The sequence below is a fragment of the Schistocerca serialis genome, chromosome 7, assembly GCF_023864345.2.
Source record: "Schistocerca serialis cubense isolate TAMUIC-IGC-003099 chromosome 7, iqSchSeri2.2, whole genome shotgun sequence".
NCBI classification, from domain to species: domain Eukaryota; kingdom Metazoa; phylum Arthropoda; class Insecta; order Orthoptera; family Acrididae; genus Schistocerca; species Schistocerca serialis.
In genome coordinates, this window is record NC_064644.1 from 586,831,123 (window position 1) to 586,854,961 (window position 23,839).

General features: G+C 41.0%; 1 protein-coding gene across 3 annotated transcripts in view; it reads left to right on the forward strand.

The window, feature by feature from the left end:
- LOC126412042 (phospholipid-transporting ATPase ID) overlaps positions 1-23,839 on the forward strand; it is a 583,312-nt gene that overhangs the window by 548,635 nt on the left and 10,838 nt on the right. For all 3 annotated transcript variants that reach the window (XM_050081421.1, XM_050081418.1, XM_050081419.1), the window contains exons 20-22: positions 3,728-3,831; positions 4,245-4,376; positions 13,367-13,515. In XM_050081421.1, the coding sequence (XP_049937378.1) occupies positions 3,728-3,831; positions 4,245-4,376; positions 13,367-13,515 (385 nt within the window). The remainder of the gene's footprint in view (positions 1-3,727; positions 3,832-4,244; positions 4,377-13,366; positions 13,516-23,839) is intronic.

Consider the following 23,839-nt stretch of genomic DNA (forward strand, 5'->3'; position numbering starts at 1 on the left):
TATTATTCTGATGCCTAATAGTGATACAGTTAGAAATGAAACACTGCAACTGACTAGATTTTTAAATGTAAGATGACTCTAATTTCTGTGCAGAATTTGATGTACTAAAGAAGCGGCCGCAGAGATTTTCAAACAGAAAAAAATTTTCACCTAACTCTTGTTCAGACCATGTTCTATCATATGCAGTCTATTATTTGGTTCTTGTTGATCATTATCAAAGAAAGCAGCAGTGTAAGTAACAACAAATAGCAGTCTCTTGCCATTGTTTCGCTAATGAGACGATTCCTCTCTCTTTTTTAAAATTGTAAGCGGCGGTAGCGCGCACAAAAGCAAGCCGTGCCGCGAGTGGCGACAGGCTGTAAACATGCACTATCAGAATGCGACAAACAATGCATGACACAGTACAGTAATGCATTTTCATCTTAGAGTGACGTAAACACCTATAATAAAGAAAAGGCACTTATCAGATCAAAGCAAAATAAGCAATCGATTCAAACCAGACGAAGCATGTGAAAAAGGAAGGGTACCCATATAAATACGGACGGAGCGCCTGACGCATAGCAATGGCTACCTGGTAAAGCTTAACTGCTTAGCTTACGACTCGAACCAAACTACTGTAGCTGTATCGTCATTCACTCAACCTAAATTGTGTCTATATTACAATGGACCAACTTTGTTTCGATTTGGAGGTGCGGCCAAAAACTTTTCTCTCCCCTTGAATTTCGAGTCTCAAATTTCAGGTGCGGCTTAGTCGGGAAATTTTTTTTTTTCCTTTATTTCGAATCTCATTTTTCAGGTGCGGCTTAGATTTGAGTGCGGCTTAGATTCGAGTAAATACGGTACCCAAGTACTCAGCTAGTTCAGAACATATTTGTGTTGGAAGATGGTGGCCTCTATTCTGGTATAGTGTTTTTTCTTTACATTAGTAAACACACAAGGAAAATCCAGGTTAAATGCATGTATGAGATAAAATACATGTATGAGAGCAGATCATTACTCACCAAGCAGAAGAGGTGCCAAGCCGTGGGAGTTTGAATGAGGACCATTTCAGTTAGGATATGTGGAAAGGTCAGTAGCACATCCCCCTCCTTTTTAAATACGTATTATATATTGTTGTTTTATGACAAGTTATACATCATTGAGGGTCTCCTCACTGTGAATGTTTGGAACAAATCTAACTCTGAGGTGCTCCATGATGTTCAAAGCCTATCTAATAGTATTGTGCCAGTGGAGTTGAATGTCACCTTTGAGGTGGTGATTTCTGTCTGGTAGCCAAGCAGTTTATTGATATTCTGCCTGCCTTTTCATGGCTCCATACATTTTCATACACACATCATTAATAATAAACAATGAGATGAGCAAAGACAGTTTCTAGAGGAGTTGTTGAACCTTGGATATGCACATAAACAAGAAGTTGAGTGTGATCCTTCTTCAGCAGAACTCATGACTTAAAAAAGTTTTTTGGACTTGCAGTCAGGTTATTTGCCCTTTCCACAATATTTGAACAACAGCCCAAGTTGTTCTCATCAGGCATCAAGAGTTGATTTTGTTGCTCACTTTTTTTATGCAAACCAAACACTGCCCTTGGGAATGTTTGATGGCATGATTAAACAATAAAACAGACTCACAGAAACTCAAAACAGATGGCAAGAGAACATTGAAATGTTTCCTTATCTGATTGAAGCACATTGTGTGCTAGATACCATGTTTTGCTTAAGCCACAGCCTTATTCTTGTTGATTATATTACACCTTATTCTTGTTGATTAAATTACAGGCCACTCAAAGGTCAATTGCGTATTTTGTTAAATGGTCCCACAAATTTGTCAACTGCACAACAATGTTGGTATTTTCAGATTTCATGTTATCCACACAGGTCAGGCAGTGTTTAGCGACAACTAATATAGTTGGTTGCTCAAGGTGGAACTAACCCTTTTGTGCTTAATGTCTTTGTTCAAAAGTTCTTATATTTTTTTCAATGTACGATCTACCACGTTCACACAGTTTGTGGTATTTTCCTAGTTCTTGGAGTCCTACATTATCTTTCACATAACACAGTAGAATTTTTAGTTTTGTTTGAATAAATGATATATAAATTTGAACCATATTTTCAAAGTATTTTCATTATCTTCCTGGAAAAGGTACCATAAGATTATTGCAGTTTGTTCATTGGTATCATCTCCTTTTGTTGGCAGTGTCAGTTTGCATTGTAGGACATGTTCAATATAATATTTTGAGTACACATTAGTTTTAAAAACTTCTGTCAGAAGTCTTATGTTCATTCGCAGGGCACTCGTCAGAGAGCGTACATGTTCAGTGGACCAGTGTGCTAAGTATGGAGCTTCTCTGTGATGGGTGTGGATGACTCATGGCCTGAAGATAAGTGGTTGATATGGGTGGGCCTCATGTAGACACTGTCCCCTAGAAACCATCTTGTTCTATTTCCATTGTGACTTTTATACTTGGATTGCAGTGAAGAGAGAAACCGTATCAAAATTAACTATAATATATGTCACTCAAGAGCCACATTTTGACAAGGAATTGGTGGGGCTGCAAACGTTGTTTTTACAATGTTTTTCCAGCTAGCATCATGATGCAGGTGATGAATTTCTAGGACAGTGTAATAAAGGAGATTGTCAAAACTAGAGTGGTGTGTAGTTTAACAACAGGGGCAGCTTAAGCTGCGCTCACTTTGATTGATTGATTTTCCAAACAACTTAAGCAATCTCTCTGTCTGCTCATAGATAAGTAGCTATTAGACTTTTTTTATGATGTTGTCTTCCACTATTCTCCTCCATGTATTCATGTTTTTGCATAGCTTTTGTACTGGTTTTTAATTCCTGCTGACTCCACTCCCTCCCCCACCCTTCCATAAAGGTGTAGGAAGCCATAGCTAGAATTTGGTATAAGTCCAAGCAGTCCACAATGAAACCAGTGCTCAAACCCTGATAAGACAACTAGGGAAGTTGGTGCAAAGAATAGAAAGAAAATTACAGCTCAGCTACAAACCAAAAAAGTTGGAAACAGAGAACTGAATGTTGCTGCTCACCTAATGTGCCAGGTACTTTCACCTAGCAGCAGCAGCAGCAAACAACAACAACAACAACACAGATGGGTCTTAACAGGGGGTCTCCCATGGTTGCTCTGTTGTTTTCTTTGATCGTGTCCACAAGATCTAGGTACATCAAGCACTCACTCTGTTTGGTGTCTCTGTTTTAAATCTTTATGAGACAAACATGGTGTGGATTTTATGATTCTGTGAAATGTGAAACTTGTTCCTTAAAATTTTAGGGAGAAGTTGTAAATGTGCTACCATGCTGACTGGTTCATACATGGTATGTACTTCCGTTTTAATAGAATGTTTCGCAATATTTGACTAAATCTGAAATATCTTAAATTTATGATAACCTGAGCGAAACTAGGAGACCATGCAATTTGAGATAAGATTGACTTTGTTCCTTTTTATCATTGGAATCAGGTGTGCAGGTATAGCTTTTTTAGTTAGACTTCAGTCAACAAGTTCAAGTTCATTAATTCTCTCTGTTAAAATTATAGTGAGTTGAGTGTGTGCTCCTTGTTACGAATTAACAGTTTAATCCATTGATCAAACCTGTAAGAAAAATGGTTACGTTCATATGAGAAGAATGCTTGATCAAACGTGGAAGAAAGTGTCATTTTCTTATAAGAAGTCAGTTTCAGTGCTGAACTTGATTTTGTGCTTTGTTTCAGGTACATACAAAGATGGTGTTTCACCAAATGGTTATGTACTGTCAGATCACATGCTCCTTGGGAGTGTTGTTGCCACAGACCTTGTTATTGTAGTCACAGCACAGGTGAGTTGAGAGTAATATAATAGTTTATCTTTCAAAATCGATTTATACACATTTATTGGATAGTGAAGGTAATTTTCAAAGCTATTTACATTTAAGAAGATAATGGAATACTACTTAAATGTGAATTACTTAATGATGAGTGGTGGACATATAACATGTATTACAACAATATCATGAATAGGGTAGTTGTTATTCCAGTCTGGACTTTTCATTGTTGGAATACATATTACTGTGTCATTACAGCAGAATTGGAGCTCCAACAACCTAGGACACTTGTGCAGCCTCCAGTAATTCAGATTTCTATAGCTCATTAATTTTATTACTTTTTTTCGTGGCTGTAGTCCTGGGATTTTAAATTCAGCTCATTGATGGTTCCTTAAAAAGTGTGACTGTGTGCTCCCTTTCCTTTTCAGATTGCCTTAGATACTGCTTACTGGACAGTGTTCAACCACATCATGGTGTGGGGATCCCTGGTGTGGTACTTCATTTTACAATACTTTTACAATTACGTCATTGGTGGGAGCTACGTTGGATCTCTCACTATGGTACAGTATAATTCTCAGTAATTGTGCTTAGCCAGTAAAAATAATTTTTCATGAGAGTTATTAAGAAACGAATAAAAAATATTCAGTGGTCATTCACATTGACTGTGTAATAACAGTGCAAGAGCAAAGTGAGGAGCTCTTGGTGTGGCAAAGAAAGACTGTTATTTGGATGAAAAATGGACTTATTTTTTTGTCCTAGTCTCCTTATGTACAAATAAATTTGGAGAAAAACAATCTGACTTGGTTTGCAACCTTGACCATTTGGTTTTTAATCTGAGACTTATCCAGTGAGCAGTTGAACCACATGTGCAACATGTCACACTGTAGCAATCTTTATGTTAGACAGAATTTTTTGCCTTGCCCCCATAAGGAAGCATACCCTAGCGTAATAGAAGTCTCCTTTCTCCTGTGCTGCCAGCTTGAGGTAAGTAGTGATGATTCAACTTTTACATATTAAGAAGATACTGCTGTTTCAGTCCTACACTGTGGAGTGAAGGCCATATTAGACAAATAACACCATGTATAGACACACATAAGCAGTCACTCTTCCCATCCTCCATAAGCACATAGAGTGGAAAGAAACGTTAATATGTGGTACAGTGGAAAGTACCCTCTGTCATGCACTTCATAGCAGTCTGCAGAGTGTAGATACGGATGTAAATATGCGTTCTAAAATGAATGAGGCCAGCTTATGCCTGCTGCATACACATCTTCATCAGATGTGCCAGTCACCTTGGAGAACATTCCAGCAGCTGTAGAAGCTTACATAACTTTGATTTGAATACTGCCCCAACAAAATTGATGCAAAAAACGAAAAAGAATCTTTTAATCATTGTGATGAGAGCTAGCACTGCTAGGGACTGTAGACTATGAATCGAGAAAGAGCATAAACTGTAACAGAGGTAGTCATAAAGTTTTAATTATCACCTGACATGCATAAAGTTATATAACTAATTTTTTGTTCGTTTGCAGGTACACTTCTGCACTACTGGTACACATTGGAATCCTTACACTACCGTATCTTCACTTTTTGATAACTGAGCCAAAATGAAATAGCACAGGCCTGTCGACATAGTAGATCATGTGATGATTAGTTTTCAACAGCAATGGAAATGTTTTAGCTATGTAAGGCGAATCCTGGCAACTTCTCTCACTATGTGGGTTGGATTCACACAGCTCCAACATTTCTGACGCTACAAAGGGGGGAAAAACTGCATGACGCTCCACTTCGTCAATGGGCTGTGCTGTTGTGCTTTCGCTCATGTTGCAGCATGCTCTGGTACTGTGTCACAGGAATTTTGTAGTGTTCTAGTACTGCAGCCATGTACCTGGAAACTTATGTAGCTTAACTTCTTTTTTCAAGATGGTGATAAAATGTTCGATAATTTGATGCTTGCAAATACGAATCTGTATGAATAGGCTTACGATAAACTGAAAGCCCCAGAGAGAAATCATTCTTTCATCTAACCAAGACATCCAAGATAGGCAGGCATCCAGCTTTCTCTGTTCCCATTTGTTTTAATCAAAGATGACAGTGTGTACCAATGGCAGCAGTAAGTGGTAATTCTGAGGACAGCTAAGTTCCATGGTTCCACCAGTGAGTGCGCTGTTGCTAGAAAGTGTGGTCTGTCTGTCAACTTAATTTTGACACATGCTCACAACATGCTGCAGCTTGCTGTACATTGTTAAATGGAGTAAGTCTTTGTCAGTCTCCACCAGATCACTTGAAAATGACAAATTGTGTTGACAATTCAATGCAAAGTGCATTAATTTATACTCAGAAAGGCAGGCAAATAAAACAATTTAATTGTTAACTTTACACTTCAACATTCATAAATTTGTGGGGTAAAATTTACACGAACATAAATTTTACAGTTTGTAAGTGCATGACTAAGGAAGTGATGTAATTAAGCCCAGTCAGTGAAGGCCAGAGGAGGTCAAATATGTGAATAATTCATGTAACCTCAAATTTTTGTACAGTGGTAGGAGGGAGTTCCATGAAAAATATACTAAAAATCGTGAGTGGTGGAGGTGGGGGAAGGGAGGGAAGGGCTGGGTATGAATAATGTTGGGACAACTGACTGTTTCCAACAACCAACTAGTCAGTGGATTCGTTTTTTCTTCAGTTGGTTTTTTCAGTTGAATGGAACAACCGAATGAAACTAGTCTCTGCAGCCATGTCAGGTATATGAATGTTTTCACTTACTCACTGGGTTTCAGGAGTGCCATTCAATGCAAGACAGCTGACTCACACAAATCTGGGTCGACTGCGGTTGTTATCTGAATGTTTTTGCTCCGTCTCTGCATTTGATCGATTTCACTTACCCTTTTCCGTGGGGGTCGATGGTCATTGGGGCAGGCATGTAGTGCTGCCACCATAGCCACCTCCTACTCCTCCTGCTGCTGCCAGGGTCACGATTGCAGCTGTCGCGAGGAGGTGGAGTGGTGGCTGGTGCGAATGCAGTGTGACACTGCCGGGACTTACACTTGTGGCGACTGTCCACTGTGCCACGTCCTCATGCCAGCTGTAAGCCTGGCCCTGGCAAGATGCTGACATGGGGTGTGCGGGATGTTCAAGGGCTAGCTCGATAGGTAGATTTAACTAATGGACATCATTGCATCTTTTCAGTAAAACGGAATCCAAACAGTTGCAAAAAATCTGGCGTGTACCCTTTCCTCTTCATGTATTCTAGCTCAACTTTGTACTCGCAGCGAAGCTTTATTAGTTATGTGATGTTTTTAATTGCACCTGGGAAAGTTTAATGCACAACAGTTTATGTATCAGTTTCAAATGGTGAAAAGGAGAATTAGTCTTTGAATACACAATTAAATGAGTTATTGCTTATTTTAACTTCGGCATAACCACTGAGTTGTCTTCACATATACCTAGGGTTGCAGCTTACGTCTGGGGGGTGTATGTATCCCTAGTTTGTATTGTACACCACTGCTGTAATTCATCTAATGAAAGCACTACAGACTGGTTTCTTCACAATAATAGCTGGATAATTCAGTCAACTAAACCACTGAACAGTGGTCTCAGTTGAATGAATGAATGAATGAATGAATACATGCTTCAACTGACATAAAACTAAAGACCAGTTTCACTTGAAAAGAGAGAATGAAGAACCATCAGTATGCAAAACACCAACATATTGCATCGACTGTTTTCATTCGGTTGCTCCCACAGACTGGTTTCACTCAAATGGATGAATGAATAATTCAACCAATATGTAATGCTACAACCAAATGAGTCAGTAGTTTTCCAACAAGCAACTGAATTGATTGTTTTCATTTGATTGTACTCAACATTACGTATAAGTGTGGCAAACTTTCATATGCTTTTCTTGAATAACTCGAAAACAGCAGACTCTTGTGGAAACATATCCCAGTACAAAATTAAATTACCTGTAAAAAAGGTCCTATTCATGTTTTCTCTAGTACAAATAGTTTTTACGTAGAGAGTGAGAGAATATGAAAGTCTCAGGTGAAGCATTTGTGCCGTCAATTAGGTAGTTTTTGTAGAGCAGTTTGAGCTACTTTACTGACTTGATGGACCATAAGTGCCCTGTATAAAATTGTTACCCTCAGCTTTACCTACATCACTGTGATTCATTGTAAACAGTTATCATTTACACTGTGTATTGCAAACTTTTTTTTAAGACTTCTGATTCTGGAAATAACCAGAAAATATACAAGAATGAAACGAAACAAAATAACTTAGAATAAATTTATTTAATAGGAGCTTCACTGTAACTTCAGCGAGATTAGTGTGCATTTCTAGAACAGAGTTCAGTGATGATATTAGTGTGATACTAAAATTTACTTCTAAGCATTCTTACAGCACGGTAGTCTTTCTCGTAGTGTTACGTTTCTGTGTGCTGTGACTGATTCCAGCCTTAAAGTCTAATGTGTCAAATAAAATGCAGACTCCACTGAGTCTACATTTTTTTTCTTCAGAAGGAAAACTAACTTGAGAGTGATGAAATTATATGGAGACAAGATGCCTGGCCAGTGTTCACCTTCTGGAGGCGAAATTAAAGTACTGCTGATAGATACAAGGAGTATTCATAAAGCATTAATTATGACGTTGGAACTATAAAGTTGCATCCAATGAAATGTGCTGATGGTATCAATCCTTGTCTACATATTCCAGCCTACAATGTTAAATTTTTTCCCCAACAATGTATGACTTGGCTGAGCCTTAGTTGCAGAACTCTGAATTTTGGCTATTCAGGAAACCTTTTACCCCAAAAATCACCTGTTTGTCATTCTGGAAATGCCCAACACACAATGGTTTTTCTACTTGAGGAAACAGGAAGGGGTGACTGGATATCATGTCAGGAGAATTTAGGAGTTTGATAACCCAAAGAAGCAGCCAGTGTCCTGTGCACGATAAGCTGGGGGATTGTTGTAGAGTAAAAACATGCCCTCAGTCAGTTTGCCATGACAGTTTGTCAGGACAGCTTCCCATAACCTCGCCAGGAGATTTTTGCAGTACACTCCTGTGATGTTTTGTCCCTTATGAGCGTAATCTGTTGGTACACTTTTTTTTTTTGTGATCAGATATCCACAGTTCCATTGCTTATTTTACTCCTTTGTCTCGGGTTCATAGTAATACCACACACCACTCATCCACAGTGATTAAAGAAGTAATCTTAATTGGCGTCATGCAGTTGCAACGTTACCTCAATTCAACAGTCGTGTTGAATGAGTTGAATGGGTGTGAGCAGTTGCAGAACCCAGTGAGTGGTAACCATTGTAGTTTCAAAATATTATGAAACTTATTGAAAACTGATCTCCAACTGATTTTCATTTCTTCCACTATTGCCTCGACTGCGATATGCTGGTCTTTGAGTGCTAGGTCTCACATTTCTTCAGGGAGAGATAAACTGACTATTCATTCTTTGCAATTGACACTTGATATATGATGGTGCATTGTTGTTGTACACTTCCACCATCACAGCATGGATTGCTGCTGTGTTGTACCCCTTCAAATGCAGAAAATGTGTTAATGCACAATGCATCTACATCTACTTCTACATCTACATAGATACTCTGCAAGTCACATGTGGTGCATGGTAGGAGGGTGCCCTGTGCCACTACTAGTCATTTCTTTTCCAGTTCCACTTGCAGACAGAGCAAAGGAAAAATGACTCTGTATATGCCTCTAGGTGAGCCCTAATTTCTCATATCCGTCGCCTTCCCTCGAGGGATTCCCATTTGAGTTCCCGAAGCATATCTATAATGCTTATATGTTGTTCGAACCTACTGATAACAGATCTAGCAGCCTGCCTCTGGATTGCTTTGATGTCTTCCTTCAATCTGAACTTGTAGGGATTCCAAATACTCGAGCATTATTCAGCATCCTATATGTGGTTTACTTTACAGGTACTCTTTCCTAAAATTATCCCAATAAACCAGAGTCGACCATTAGCCTTACCCACCACAGTTATCACATGCTTGTTCCATCTCATATCACTTTGCAACATTATTCCCAGATACTGAAACTACTTCACTGTGTCAGGCAGGACATTAGCAACACTGTATCCGAACCTCACAAGTTTGTTCTTCCTACTCATCCGCATTAACTTAAATTTTTTACACATTTAGGGCTAGCTGCCATTCATCATACCAACTGGAAGTTTTGTCTAAAGCATCTTGTATCTTCCTACAGTCACTCATCTTCAACACCTTACTGACACCATGGCATCATCAGCAAACAACTGCAGATTGCTACCCACTCTGTCCACCAAATCATTTAAGTACATAGAGAACAAATGCAGTCCTATCACACTTCCCTGGGATACTCCTGTTGATACCCTTGTCCCTGATGAATGCTCACTGTCAAGAACAACATACTGGGTTCTATTATTTAAGAAGTCTCTGACCCACACACACATCTGTTAACTTATTCTTTGTACGTTCGTTAACAGCCTGCAGTGGGGTGCCATGTCAAATGCTTTCTGGAAATCTAGAAATATTGGCTAAGGCTGTTGCCTTTCATCCATAGTTCAGAGTATATCAAGTAGGAAAAGGGCAAGCTGAGTTTCGCACAAGCGATGCTTCCTAAAACCATGCTGATTCATGGTTATAAGCATTTCAGCCTCAAGAAAATTTATTATATTCGAACTGAGAATTTGTTCAAGGATTCTGCAGCAAACAAAAGTTAGGGATATTGGTCTGTAATTTTGCAGGTCCGATCTTTTACCCTTCTTATATCTTGGAGTCAACTGTGCCTTTTTCCAGTTGGGATTTTGTGCTGGACGAGAGTTGCATGATAACTGCAAGCTAGGAAAGGAACCAATGCTGTAGAATACTCTTTGTAAAATCGACTGGAATTCCATCCGGACCTAGTGATTTATCTACTACACTCCATTTTATCAATGGGCTCCTGTATATTGTGGGCTCAGGATTTCAGTGCATACCAGGATTGCAGTCGTGTACCTAGGAAAAAAGAAAGAAATAGTTAATAGTTGATTCTTGCAGAGAAGAAACCAACAACCAGCCACTGTTAATGGCATTATTTATTTAAACAAATAGTGCCATTACCAATTTTGAGCAGATAGGTTTGTCTTTAAACAGCTGTTCACATTTAAATTACATTTGTTGTTGTCTGTCCCGCCACCACCACCACTTGCGGCGAAAGTTCCTTGAGGTTGTGGTGATGGTAGTTGTGGTGGCATAGAAATTCCTGCATCATTATGTTGCATTGTTGGCAGCCTGTGTTCATGTAATGGTAAAAAGTATATAAAACACATTGCATATTTATACATCGAAAAAGTTTTATAATTTTTTTTGCCCAATCAGTTATCAGTGCAACATAATGATATGTGGGAAATATGACGGCACCACCATTCCAAGGAACTTTTGCCATTAAGGAGGAAAAAACAGTGTACAATTAATGTAAACAGAAACAAGTGGAATCTATAGACATAAAAAAAAAGTTTTGCATCACCTCAGTTCCGAGAGTTCCGGAATCTGTACAGAAAATTGGGATAGAGATCAAGGTAAACAACATTTCCACTCTTTTTATTACTCATGAAAACCACACATTGCTTGTTGTACCACCATACAGTGAGACCTTCAGAGGGCGATTTGGCTTAGATCCCTCAGAGTTGTTGGTGGGTCACGTCATCCACAAACAGCCCTTTTCAATCTATCCCAGGCATGTTCGATTGGGTTCACTCTAGTCAAGCAATGTCATTTTCCTGAAGGAAGTCATTCACAAGATGTGCACAATGGGGGCACGAATTGACATCTATGAAGATGAATGCCTCGCCAATATGCTGCCGATATGGTTGCACTATTGGTCGGAGGATGACATTCACGTATTGTACAGCCATTACGGCGCCTTCCATGTCCACCAGTGACGTACGTCAGCCCCACATAATGCCTCCCCAAAACAGCAGGGAACCTCCACCTTGCTGCCCTCGCTGGATAGTGTGTTTAAGGCGTTCAGCTTGACAGGGTTGCCTCCAAACACGTCTCCAATGATTGTCTGGGTGAAGGCATATGCGACACTCATCAGTGAAGAGAACGTGATGCCAATCCTGAGTGGTACATTCGGCTTGTTGTTGCGCCCATCTGTACCACGCTACATGGTGCCGAGGTTGCAAAGATGAACGTTGCCATGGACGTCGGGAGTGAAGTTGTGCATCATGCAGCCTATTGCGCACAGTTTGAGTCATAACATGACGTCCTGTGGCTGCACAAAAAGCATTATTCAACATGATGCGTTGCTGTCAGAGTTCTTCCGAGCCATAATCCGTAGGTAGCGGTCATCCACTGCAGTAGTAACCATCGGGCGGCCTGAGCGAAGTATGTCATTGACAGTACCTGTCTCTCTGTATCTCTTTGCATGTCCGAATAACATCGGTTTGGTTCGCTCTGATATGCCTGGATACTTCCCTGGTCGAGAACCATTCCTGTACCTCCTTCCTGGTGGAATGACTGGAGCTGTTCAGCTGTCAGACCCCCTCCATCTAATAAGTGCTGCTTATGCATGGTTGTTTACAGGTTTTGGGGGCAGGTTTAGTTACGTCTCTGAACAGTCAAAGGGATCGTGTCTGTGATACAATATCCACAGTCAATGTCTATCTTCAGGAGTTCTGGGAACCGAGGTGTTGCAAAACATTTTTTGATGTGTGTAAATATGAACAGCTGTCTGAAGTTGAATCTGTCAAACTGGTAACTGTGTGATTTGTGTAAATATATAGCATTAATGACAGTGAGTGGTTGCTGTTATCTTCCTTGCTAGAAGTAACTTGTATTTTGTGCACTGCCACAGTGTCAGAATGTCAATTTTTGACAAAATGGCAAAAAATTAATTGTATAACATTATTTTTAGATGAGGATTAAAAGTTAGCTTTCTTTGTAAGCAAAAGGGAGGAGAGACCTTCATCCTCCAAGGTAGGTTACTCATTCCACGATCTTGAGTTACCTGCCCTTCCGTAGTAACCTTTCACCAATCTCTCCCGCTTGCCTCCCTGAGGAAGGAAGTAATAGGTGATGTTTATTGGTTGTACTTAGTATTGTGCTTCCTGAAGGTAAGAACTGACCAGACGTAATGACACCTTACAATCAGACAATTATTTATTTCTTGTTCAAGACATATACAGAGGACTTTGTGCTTTGAATTTCTAGTATGTATATTAAAAGTTAATTCTTGTCTTTCCATACAACTGTTACTTGTGCTTAAAGACAAATATGTACAAAACCAGAAGGTACAGCTTCAAACGAAATAGGAAAACCTGAGGAGAAATATTGTAGCCAAGTAATACACACTGTTCTTGTATTAATAATGTACCACCTTCCTTGTATAGCTTTTCTTCTAGCTTAGCTGCACTGATTCTTATGTTATTTTGCTTAATGGAAAATTTTTAAAAATCAAAGAGTTTTTATTTCTGTACATAATGCACTTTCTCATTTAGTATTAACATTGTTTCAACATTTAGAGGTAGTAATCTACAAGTAACTGTTCCTTGCTGCAGGCAATGAGTGAAGCGACATTCTGGTTCACTACGGTGCTGACAGTAACTGTATTAATGGTTCCTGTGCTGGCCTGGAGGTTCTACTTTGTGAACGTCCGTCCAACTCTCTCTGACAGGGTACGCTTGAAGCAACGCCTTGCACAGCTAAGGTTAGTTCTTGCACTTTTTACAAGCTAGGCACAGCTGTTTCGCGTATCTACAATGTGATTTTGTAGATGTCTCCATGGCAACGTCTCTTCATAGCTCTATAGGCAGTTTTCGTTTCCACCTACAGTTGTTTGCACTTCATAGTAGGAAACTGTCAAAAGTTTTGCCAGATGTTAGGGGTTTCCTTAAGTTGGCCTGATTGTAGGAGTGCCTCAGCGGTAAATAATATATGTACTAAAACATCATGCATGATGTGGCATTTTGTACTTATCTCAGTGTTTAATATGTCATATCTCCTGATCTATGTGTGGTACCATGAAATATGGTACTTTTGTAGGTGCATTTAGTGGTATATATCGATACTGCCTACGAAATTTATTGTGGATACAGTTAGTAGCACAGAAGTAATACACTGAAACATCATGCATGATATGGCAGTTTATCATGCATCTAATTGTTTGTGGCATCATGTCTCCCGAACTATGGTGGTGGGTTGGTCTTGCCTCCACAGTGATTGTTGCCTGACAGTAGGGGACATGTGTACCAAGTTTGGTTGAAATTGCTCCTGTGGTTTAGGAGGAGATACGGAAACACACACACACACACACACACACACACACACACACACACACACACACACACACACAGAGGGTATTCAGTTATAATTTGGTGAGAATATTCTGCTTCCGGCAGATGATGCAGGACCCAGTCCCACTGCTGGACATCTCTGAAATATTTTTCCATTGTTTCTAATTTCATCACAACATAAAAGTGAGGAATCTACCCTCTTAACATATTCAGGGCCAATTTTCTGTCTTTATGCGGGCATGGACTTTTCCCTCAGAGCTGAAGTGCAATGATTTCCAGTCCATTGTTTCTGGCACGTAATGTGCAAGCAATCCAGCGAGCTTTCACATATGACATGTAGGATGTTTTGTAAATACAGCAATTAGTAGTTTCTCATTAAAACATGTATATTTTTAATTATCTGTCATTTTCAGTTGTCCATGCAGTAACAGGCCTGCACATAATTGAGAATTTGCTTTATCTATCAGTTCAACTACTAAATAATAGAATACTTTATATATAACAAAGATGATGATACTTACCAAAAAAAAGGCAAAGAGTTTGGAGTTTGGGCAGAGATGTCAGTCGAGGCGGAAGTGCAGAGGCAAAGATGTTGTTGAATGACAGGTGAGGTATGAGTGGCGGCAACTTGAAATTAGTGGAGATTGAGGCCTGGTGGGTAACGGGAAGAGAGGATATATTGAAGAGCAAGTTTCTATCTCCGGAGTTCGGATAGGTTGGTGTTGGTGGGAAGTATCCAGATAACGCGGACGGTGTAACACTGTGCCAAGATGTGCTGGCCATGCACCAAGGCATGTTTAGCCACAGGGTGATCGTCATTACCAACAAACACTGTCTGCCTGTGTCCATTCATGCGAATGGACAGTTTGTTGCTGGTCATTCCCACATAGAACGCATCCCAGTGTAGGCAGGTCAGTTGGTAAATCACGTGGGTGCTTTCACACGTGGCTCTGCCTTTGATCGTGTACACCTTCCGGGTTACAGGACTGGAGTAGGTGGTGGTGGGAGGGTGCGTGGGACAGGTTTTACACCGGGAGCGGTTACAAGGATAGGAGCCAGAGGGTAGGGAAGGTGGTTTGGGGATTTCATAGGGATGAACAAACAGGTTACGAAGGTTAAGTGGACGGCGGAAAGACACTCTTGGTGGAGTGGGGATGATTTCATGAAGGATGGATCTCATTTCAGGGCAGGATTTGAGGAAGTCGTATCCCTGCTGGAGAGCCACATTCAGAGTCTGGTCCAGTCCCGGAAAGTATCCTGTCACAAGTGGGGCACTTTTGTGGTTCTTCTGTAGGAGGTTCTGGGTTTGAGGGGATGAGGAAGTGGCTCTGGTTATTTGCTTCTGTACCAGGTCGGGAGGGTAGTTACGGGATGCGAAAGCTGTTGTCAGGTTGTTGGTGTAATGGTTCAGGGATTCTGGACTGGAGCAGATTCATTTGCCACGAAGACCTAGGCTGTAGGGAAGGGACCGTTTGATGTGGAATGGGTGGCAGCTGTCATAATGCAGGTACTGTTGCTTGTTGGTGGGTTTGATGTGGACGGACGTGTGAAGCTGGCCATTGGACAGATGGAGGTCAATGTCAAGGAAAGTGGCGTGGGATTTGGAGTAGGACCAGGTGAATCTGATGGAACCAAAGGAGTTGAGGTTGGAGAGGAAATTCTGGAGTTCTTCTTCACTGTGAGTCCAGATCATGAAGAAGTCATCAATAAATCTGTACCAAACTTTGGGTTGGCAGGCATGGGTAACCAAGAAGGCTTCCTCTAGGCGACCCATGAATAGGTTGGCATACGAGGGGGCCATCCTGGTACCCATGGCTGTTCCCTTTAATTCTTGGTATGTCTGGCTTTCAAAAGTGAAGAAGTTGTGGGTCAGGATGAAGCTGGCTAAGGTAATGAGGAAAGAGGTTTTAGGTAGGGTGGCAGGTGATCGGCGTGAAAGGAAATGCTCCATCGCAGCGAGGCCCTGGACGTGCGGAATATTTGTGTATAAGGAAGTGGCATCGATGGTTACAAGCTTCAAGGAATCCTCAGAACCTTAGGCCCCCTGCAAAACCTTTCACCTGACTCCATCAACCTCCTGACCCCACCGACACCCCGCACCCCTACCTTCTACCTTCTTCCTAAAACTCGCAAACCCAGTCATCCCGGCCGCCCCATTGTAGCTGGTTACCAAGCCCCCACCGAACGTATCTCTGCCTACGTAGATCAACACCTTCAACCCATTACATGCAGTCTCCCATCCTTCATCAAAGACACCAACCACTTTCTCGAACGCCTGGAATCCTTACCCAATCTGTTACCCCCGGAAACCACCCTTGTAACCATCGATGCCACTTCCTTATACACAAATATTCTGCACGTCCAGGGCCTCGCTGCGATGGAGCATTTCCTTTCACGCCGATCACCTGCCACCCTACCTAAAACCTCTTTCCTCATTACCTTAGCCAGCTTCATCCTGACCCACAACTTCTTCACTTTTGAAGGCCAGACATACCAACAATTAAAGGGAACAGCCATGGGTACCAGGATGGCCCCCTCGTATGCCAACCTATTCATGGGTCGCCTAGAGGAAGCCTTCTTGGTTACCCATGCCTGCCAACCCAAAGTTTGGTACAGATTTATAGATGACACCTTCATGATCTGGACTCACAGTGAAGAAGAACTCCAGAATTTCCTCTCCAACCTCAACTACTTTGGTTCCATCAGATTCACCTGGTCCTACTCCAAATCCCACGCCACTTTCCTTGACATTGACCTCCATCTGTCCAATGGCCAGCTTCACACGTCCGTCCACATCAAACCCACCAACAAGCAACAGTACCTGCATTATGACAGCTGCCACCCATTCCACATCAAACGGTCCCTTCCCTACAGCCTAGGTCTTTGTGGCAAATGAATCTGCTCCAGTCCAGAATCCCTGAACCATTACACCAACAACCTGAAAAATCGCATCCCGTAACTACCCTCCCGACCTGGTACAGAAGCAAATAACCAGAGCCACTTCCTCATCCTCTCAAACTCAGAACCTCCCACAGAAGAACCTCAAAAGTGCCCCACTTGTGACAGGATACTTTCCGGGACTGGACCAGACTCTGAATGTGGCTCTCCAGCAGGGATACGACTTCCTCAAATCCTGCCCTGAAATGAGATCCATCCTTCATGAAATCATCCCCACTCCACCAAGAGTGTCTTTCCGCCGTCCACTTAACCTTCGTAACCTGTTAGTTCATCCCTATGAAATCCCCAAACCACCTTCCCTACCCTCTGGCTCCTATCCTTGTAACCGCCCCCGGTGTAAAACCTGTCCCATGCACCCTCCCACCACCACCTACTCCAGTCCTGTAACTCGGAAGGTGTACACTATCAAAGGCAGAGCCACGTGTGAAAGCACCCATGTGATTTACCAACTGACCTGCCTACACTGGGATGTGTTCTATGTGGGAATGACCAGCAACAAGCTGTCCATTCGCATGAATGGACACAGGCAGACAGTGTTTGTTGGTAATGACGATCACCCTGTGGCTAAACATGCCTTGGTGCACGGCCAGCACATCTTGGCACAGTGTTACACCGTCCAGGTTATCTGGATACTTCCCACCAACACCAACCTATCTGAACTCCGAAGATGGGAACTTGCACTTCAATATATCCTCTCTTCCCGTTACCCACCAGGCCTCAATCTCCGCTAATTTCAAGTTGCCGCCACTCATACTTCACCTGTCATTCAACAACATCTTTGCCTCTGCACTTCCGCCTTGACTGACATCTCTGCCCAAACTCTTTGTCTTTAAATATGTCTGCTTGTGTCTGTATATGTGTGGATGGATTATGTGTGTGTGTGCGAGTGTATACCTGTCCTTTTTTCCCTCTAAGGTAAGTCTTTCCGCTCCCGGGATTGGAATGACTCCTTTCCCTCTCCCTTAAAACCCACATCCTTTAATCTTTCCCTCTCCTTCCCTCTTTCCTGATGAGGCAACAGTTTGTTGCGAAAGCTTGAATTTTGTGTGTGTGTTTGTGTTTGTTTGTGTGTCTTTCGACCTGCCAGCACTTTCGTTTGGTAAGTCACATCATCTTTGTTTTTTGAGAGATTATATATATATATATTTTTCCACGTGGGAAAAATATATCTACAAACAAAAATGATGTAACTTACCAAACTTTTGTGTGTGTGTGTGTGTGTGTGTGTGTGTGTGTGTGTGTGTGTGTGTGTGTGTGTGTGTGTCAACATGCCAGTACTTTCGTTTGGTAAACTGATCTAGTCCACATTTAAGTAAGTGGAAGCAAAACATGTTGGGTATGTTCATCAGTTGTATCCTGTAAATAACAGATCATCCTGGTTTTGCCAGGGCTTTCGCAATTGGATTTTTGCGATTGCGATTGGATCCTCTTCTACTCTTGTTTGATATGTGAGGCGTGTTTTTTAAGTAAGTGCAGTTTTGCCACACCACAGCTGCAGCGCTGTGGTCGGCATTCTGCGTATGCACACTGGGTACTTACATCTGTTGTCGACACACTGATGCCATTACAGTCTGATTCTTCCTTGTTTACGTTGTGTACTGAGTGTTTAAGATGCCTCCGATAACCGTGAGGCCCACTGACTGTGAAGTCTGAGCTGTTATAAGATTTCTTACTGCTAAAGGCCTAAAGGCGATCGATATTCATTGTGAGATCTGTGCAGTTTATGGAGAAAACATTGTGAGTGATGGAATGCTAAGAAAGTGGGTGAGAGCACTTAAAGATGGATGGCCACACAAATGTGCATGATGAACAATGGAGTGGAAGTCCTTCGGTCGTAAATGAAAGTTTGGTGCAGGAAGTGGATTACAACATGAGAGAAAACAGACACTTTATGATTTCCTCCTTGCGGGATGACTTTCCTAATTTTTCTCTTAGTGTTTTGTATGGCATTGTGACCAAGCACTTGAATTACCGAAAATTGTGTGCATGTTGGGTACCAAAAATGTTGACGGATGTGCACAAAACCAAATGTTTAGACAGTGCATTGACTTTCATCGAGCGGTACCACAATGATGGTGATGATTTCTTGCCAAATTGTTACGGGCAATGAAACATGGGTGGCCTACGTCACACCAGCATCAAAGCAACAGTCCATGGAATGGCGGCATTCAGATTCGCCCAGAAAAGTGAAGTTTCAGCAAACAATTTCTGCCCAGAAAATCGTGTGCACAGTTTTTTTGGGACAGAAAAGGAGTATTGCTTGTGAAATTTCTGCCTCATAATGAGACAATCAATGCAGTAACTTAGTGTAAGACAGTGCACAATTTGCACTGTTCAATTCAGAACTAAAGACGTGGCAAGTTGATCAAGGGCATCGTTTTGCTGCAAGACAATGCCTGTCCGCATGTGGGGAATCAGACCAAAGATCTCGTCATATCTTTTCGATGGGAAACTCTAGATCATCCTCTGTACAGCCCCGATCTTGCACCCAGTGACTACCATCTATTCCTGCACTTGAAGAAACACCTGGGCAGTCAGCGTTTTCAAGACGATGACAAAGTCAAAACAGTGGTGGTGCAGTGGTTAACAAATCAAGTGGCATACTTCTATGAGGAGGGTATTAAAAACCTGGTACAACGTTATGACAAGTGCCTCAGTTTTGACTGAAATTATGTAGAAAAGTAGATTAAGGTACAGGCTTTCATGTAAAATAAAATTATTGAGATATCTTAGCACGTCTTTTAATTTCAAAACTGTACTTACTTAAAAACACCCCTCGTAAATGACCTCTAATATTAATCAAACAGTGATATTCTGTTCCATAATACTTCAACACACTACTTTGTAAAATGAAGGAATATCAGCAGGCAGTTTCAGTGCTCTTTGCAATGCGAGAGCCACAAACATCCTGAGAATAGTATAATGGAAGCTTTTTTTTTCTGCCAGGAAATGGTTTGATGTTACTTACACGTGAGTGGTGGTCTTGGAATGAGCTTTTGAGTGAGATTAAATATAGACAAATAATCAGCCTCTGGACTGGGTCTCATCAAAAGAAAATGGACCACAAATGTGGATGATAGTGCTAAGGGTAACCTGATCTGGTACTCAAGCCTTCAGCATAGAATGAGCAATTAATGCAATCTTTCTTTCTTTATTTCTTTTTTATTTTATTTTATTTTTTTTTTTTAATTCAAATACTGTTAAAACATGCCAGAGGGTAATAAGTTTCTTCTGGGCAGCTCCTTGTATTCCACAGAAGAACAAAAAAAATGCAGCCTGATATATAAAGGAATTAATTTTTTCTTCTGTTATCTGTAATTGGCTGGGAAGCAGCTTTGTTTAAAATAAGTTGCATTTAACAGTGTGTAAACTGGTCCATAAAATTGTGGGATCTCAGCTGTAACAAAACTGTCTTCTGCTAATGTTTTGGCCATAAACCATTGAGCCAGCTTTGGAGTGAGCTCTAAAGTCAGATAGTAAAATGCTCCTGTATAATGGTAGGGCAGGCCAACTGCATAAGCATAAACAGAAAATCATAGTGGAAGAAAAACCACGCAGGCGGGTAGATGTATGCCACCATGATGCCTTCTGTGAAGGATATTGTCACAAATTTTTTGTGAACACATGCACAGTTGGCTCATCCTACTGGTACGTAACATGTACAGGAGTGCTTTACCGCCAATCTTTACAGCTTGCTGGGAAGATTGCTGGTTGGTTTACTGCTGAAATACTAGTGCAGGGCCATGCAGGGTAGATGCGCAGTCTGAGGCATTTTGCCATGGTTCACACGGCTCCCCACGTCAGAGGTTCGAATCCTCCATCAGGTGTGTGTGTGTGTGTGTGTGTGTGTGTGTGTGTGTGTGTGTGTGTGTGTGTGTGTGTGTGTGTGTGTGTGTGTGTTATCGCGTAACGTAGTTTAAGTTGAATTAAGTAGTGTGTAAGCCTAAGGACCGATGACCTCAGCAGTTTGGTCACATAGGAACTTACCACCAATTTCCAAAATATTAGTGCTAGACGGTTTGGTTATAATTGAATTACCACATTTTTATGGGTCAAGTAATACACTGTGAATGCTTGAAGATTCACAGCCTGTAAACTGATTCCACATCAATTCTGCATATTGTACAAATGATTCATCACACACATAGCTAAATTAAACAAAGCTAAACTTACCTCTCAAGCAAATAACATTTGCTGATAGACAATGAAAACCATTTTACCATCAAACTGAAACTGATTAACTGTATTGAATGTTAACACAAACCATTCATCTAAACAGAAAGTGTTTAGTTATTTGCTCACTGAGAAAATGTTGGAATGTACGACATCATAGTCAGATAGTTTGAACAGGATGTATGGAAACAACTATCAGCTGGAGCATCTGTGTAAAGAGAGACCATATTATTAGGCACATTGCGAATTACTGTAACCAACACGTGTTGATATATGTTAAATCTGGAACAAAAGTTGCAAAAAAATATGATTGAAGGCAATGGTCCAAGCTAAGTGAGGCACTGAGACAGAATTTAGCTGAAATATTAAAAAAAAAGTGTTGCAAGGGAATGTTTATTACCCACAGGTCGAAATTAAGAGGTGATTGAGAGTGATGCTCTGTTTATACTTTGATGATGCTTTTTTGTTAAAAGACCAATAGCAACAATGTGGAACCTATGAGTATAGTGTCTGTTGTCAATTTCCTCATCAAGAGAAACTCTGGGACATTTAAACATGCCATCATGATTTTTTTCCCTTCACAGTGGAATCTTGTAGCTGCCCATTCTCTGAATTGCCAACAACTCACTTTTCTCTTGAATGAATATGTGTGCAGACAAACTTGATGTCTCTGTCAAATCATCAATCTTTTCGTGAAATTATTCTGCAGAGATCCTCGCAGACATAACTTATTCATTTTTTATTATTTAAGGCATGACTAAGATTCATTACTGTAATGAAGAGGAGATGTTGTTGTTGTTGTTGTTGTGGTCTTCAGTCGTGAGACTGGTTTGATGCAGCTCTCCATGCTACTCTATCCTGTGCAAGCTTTTTCATCTCCCAGTACCTACTGCAACCTACATCCTTCTGAATCTGCTTAGTGTATTCATCTCTTGGTCTCCCTCTACGATTTTTACCCTCCACGCTGCCCTCCAATACTAAATTGGTGATCCCTTGATGCCTCAGAACATGTCCTACCAACCGATCCCTTCTTCTGGTCAAGTTGTGCCACAAACTTCTCTTCTCCCCAATCCTATTCAATACTTCCTCATTAGTTATGTGATCTACCCATCTAATCTTCAGCATTCTTCTGTAGCACCACATTTCGAAAGCTTCTATTCTCTTCTTGTCCAAACTATTTATCGTCCATGTATCACTTCCATACATGGCTACACTCCATACGAATACTTTCAGAAATGACTTCCTGACACTTAAATCAATACTGGATGTTAACAAATTTCTCTTCTTCAGAAACACTTTCCTTGCCATTGCCAGCCTACATTTTATATCCTCTCTACTTCGACCATCATTAGTTATTTTGCTCCCCAAATAGCAAAACTCCTTTACTACTTTAAGTGCCTCATTTCCTAATCTAATTCCCTCAGCATCACCCGACTTAATTAGACTACATTCCATTATCCTTGTTTTGCTTTTGTTGATGTTCATCTTATATCCTCCTTTCAAGACACTGTCCATTCCATTCAACTGCTCTTCCAAGTCCTTTGCTGTCTCTGACAGAATTACAATGTCATCGGCGAACCTCAAAGTTTTTATTTCTTCTCCATGAATTTTAATACCTACTCCGAATTTTTCTTTTGTTTCCTTTACTGCTTGCTCAATATACAGATTGAACAACATCGGGGAGAGGCTACAACCCTGTCTTACTCCCTTCCCAACCACTGCTTCCCTTTCATGTCCCTCGACTCTTATAACTGCCATCTGGTTTCTGTACAAATTGTAAATAGCCTTTCGCTCCCTGTATTTTACCCCTGCCACCTTTAGAATTTGAAAGAGAGTATTCCAGTCAACATTGTCAAAAGCTTTCTCTAAGTCTACAAATGCTAGAAACGTAGGTTTGCCTTTCCTTAATCTTTCTTCTAAGATAAGTCGTAAGGTCAGTATTGCCTCACGTGTTCCAGTGTTTCTACGGAATCCAAACTGATCTTCCCCGAGGTTGGCTTCTACTAGTTTTTCCATTCGTCTGTAAAGAATTCGTGTTAGTATTTTGCAGCTGTGACTTATTAAGCTGATAGTTCGGTAATTTTCACATCTGTCAACACCTGCTTTCTTTGGGATTGGAATTATTACATTCTTCTTGAAGTCTGAGGGTATTTCGCCTGTTTCATACATCTTGCTCACCAGATGGTAGAGTTTTGTCAGGACTGGCTCTCCCACGGCCGTCAGTAGTTCCAATGGAATATTGTCTACTCCGGGGGCCTTGTTTCGACTCAGGTCTTTCAGTGCTCTGTCAAACTCTTCACGCAGTATCATATCTCCCATTTCATCTTCATCTACATCCTCTTCCATTTCCATAATATTGTCCTCAAGTACATCGCCCTTGTATAGACCCTCTATATACTCCTTCCACCTTTCTGCTTTCCCTTCTTTGCTTAGAACTGGGTTTCCATCTGAGCTCTTGATTTTCATACAAGTCGTTCTCTTATCTCCAAAGGTCTCTTTAATTTTCCTGTAGGCGGTATCTATCTTACCCCTAGTGAGATAGGCCTCTACATCCTTACATTTGTCCTCTAGCCATCCCTGCTTAGCCATTTTGCACTTCCTGTCGAT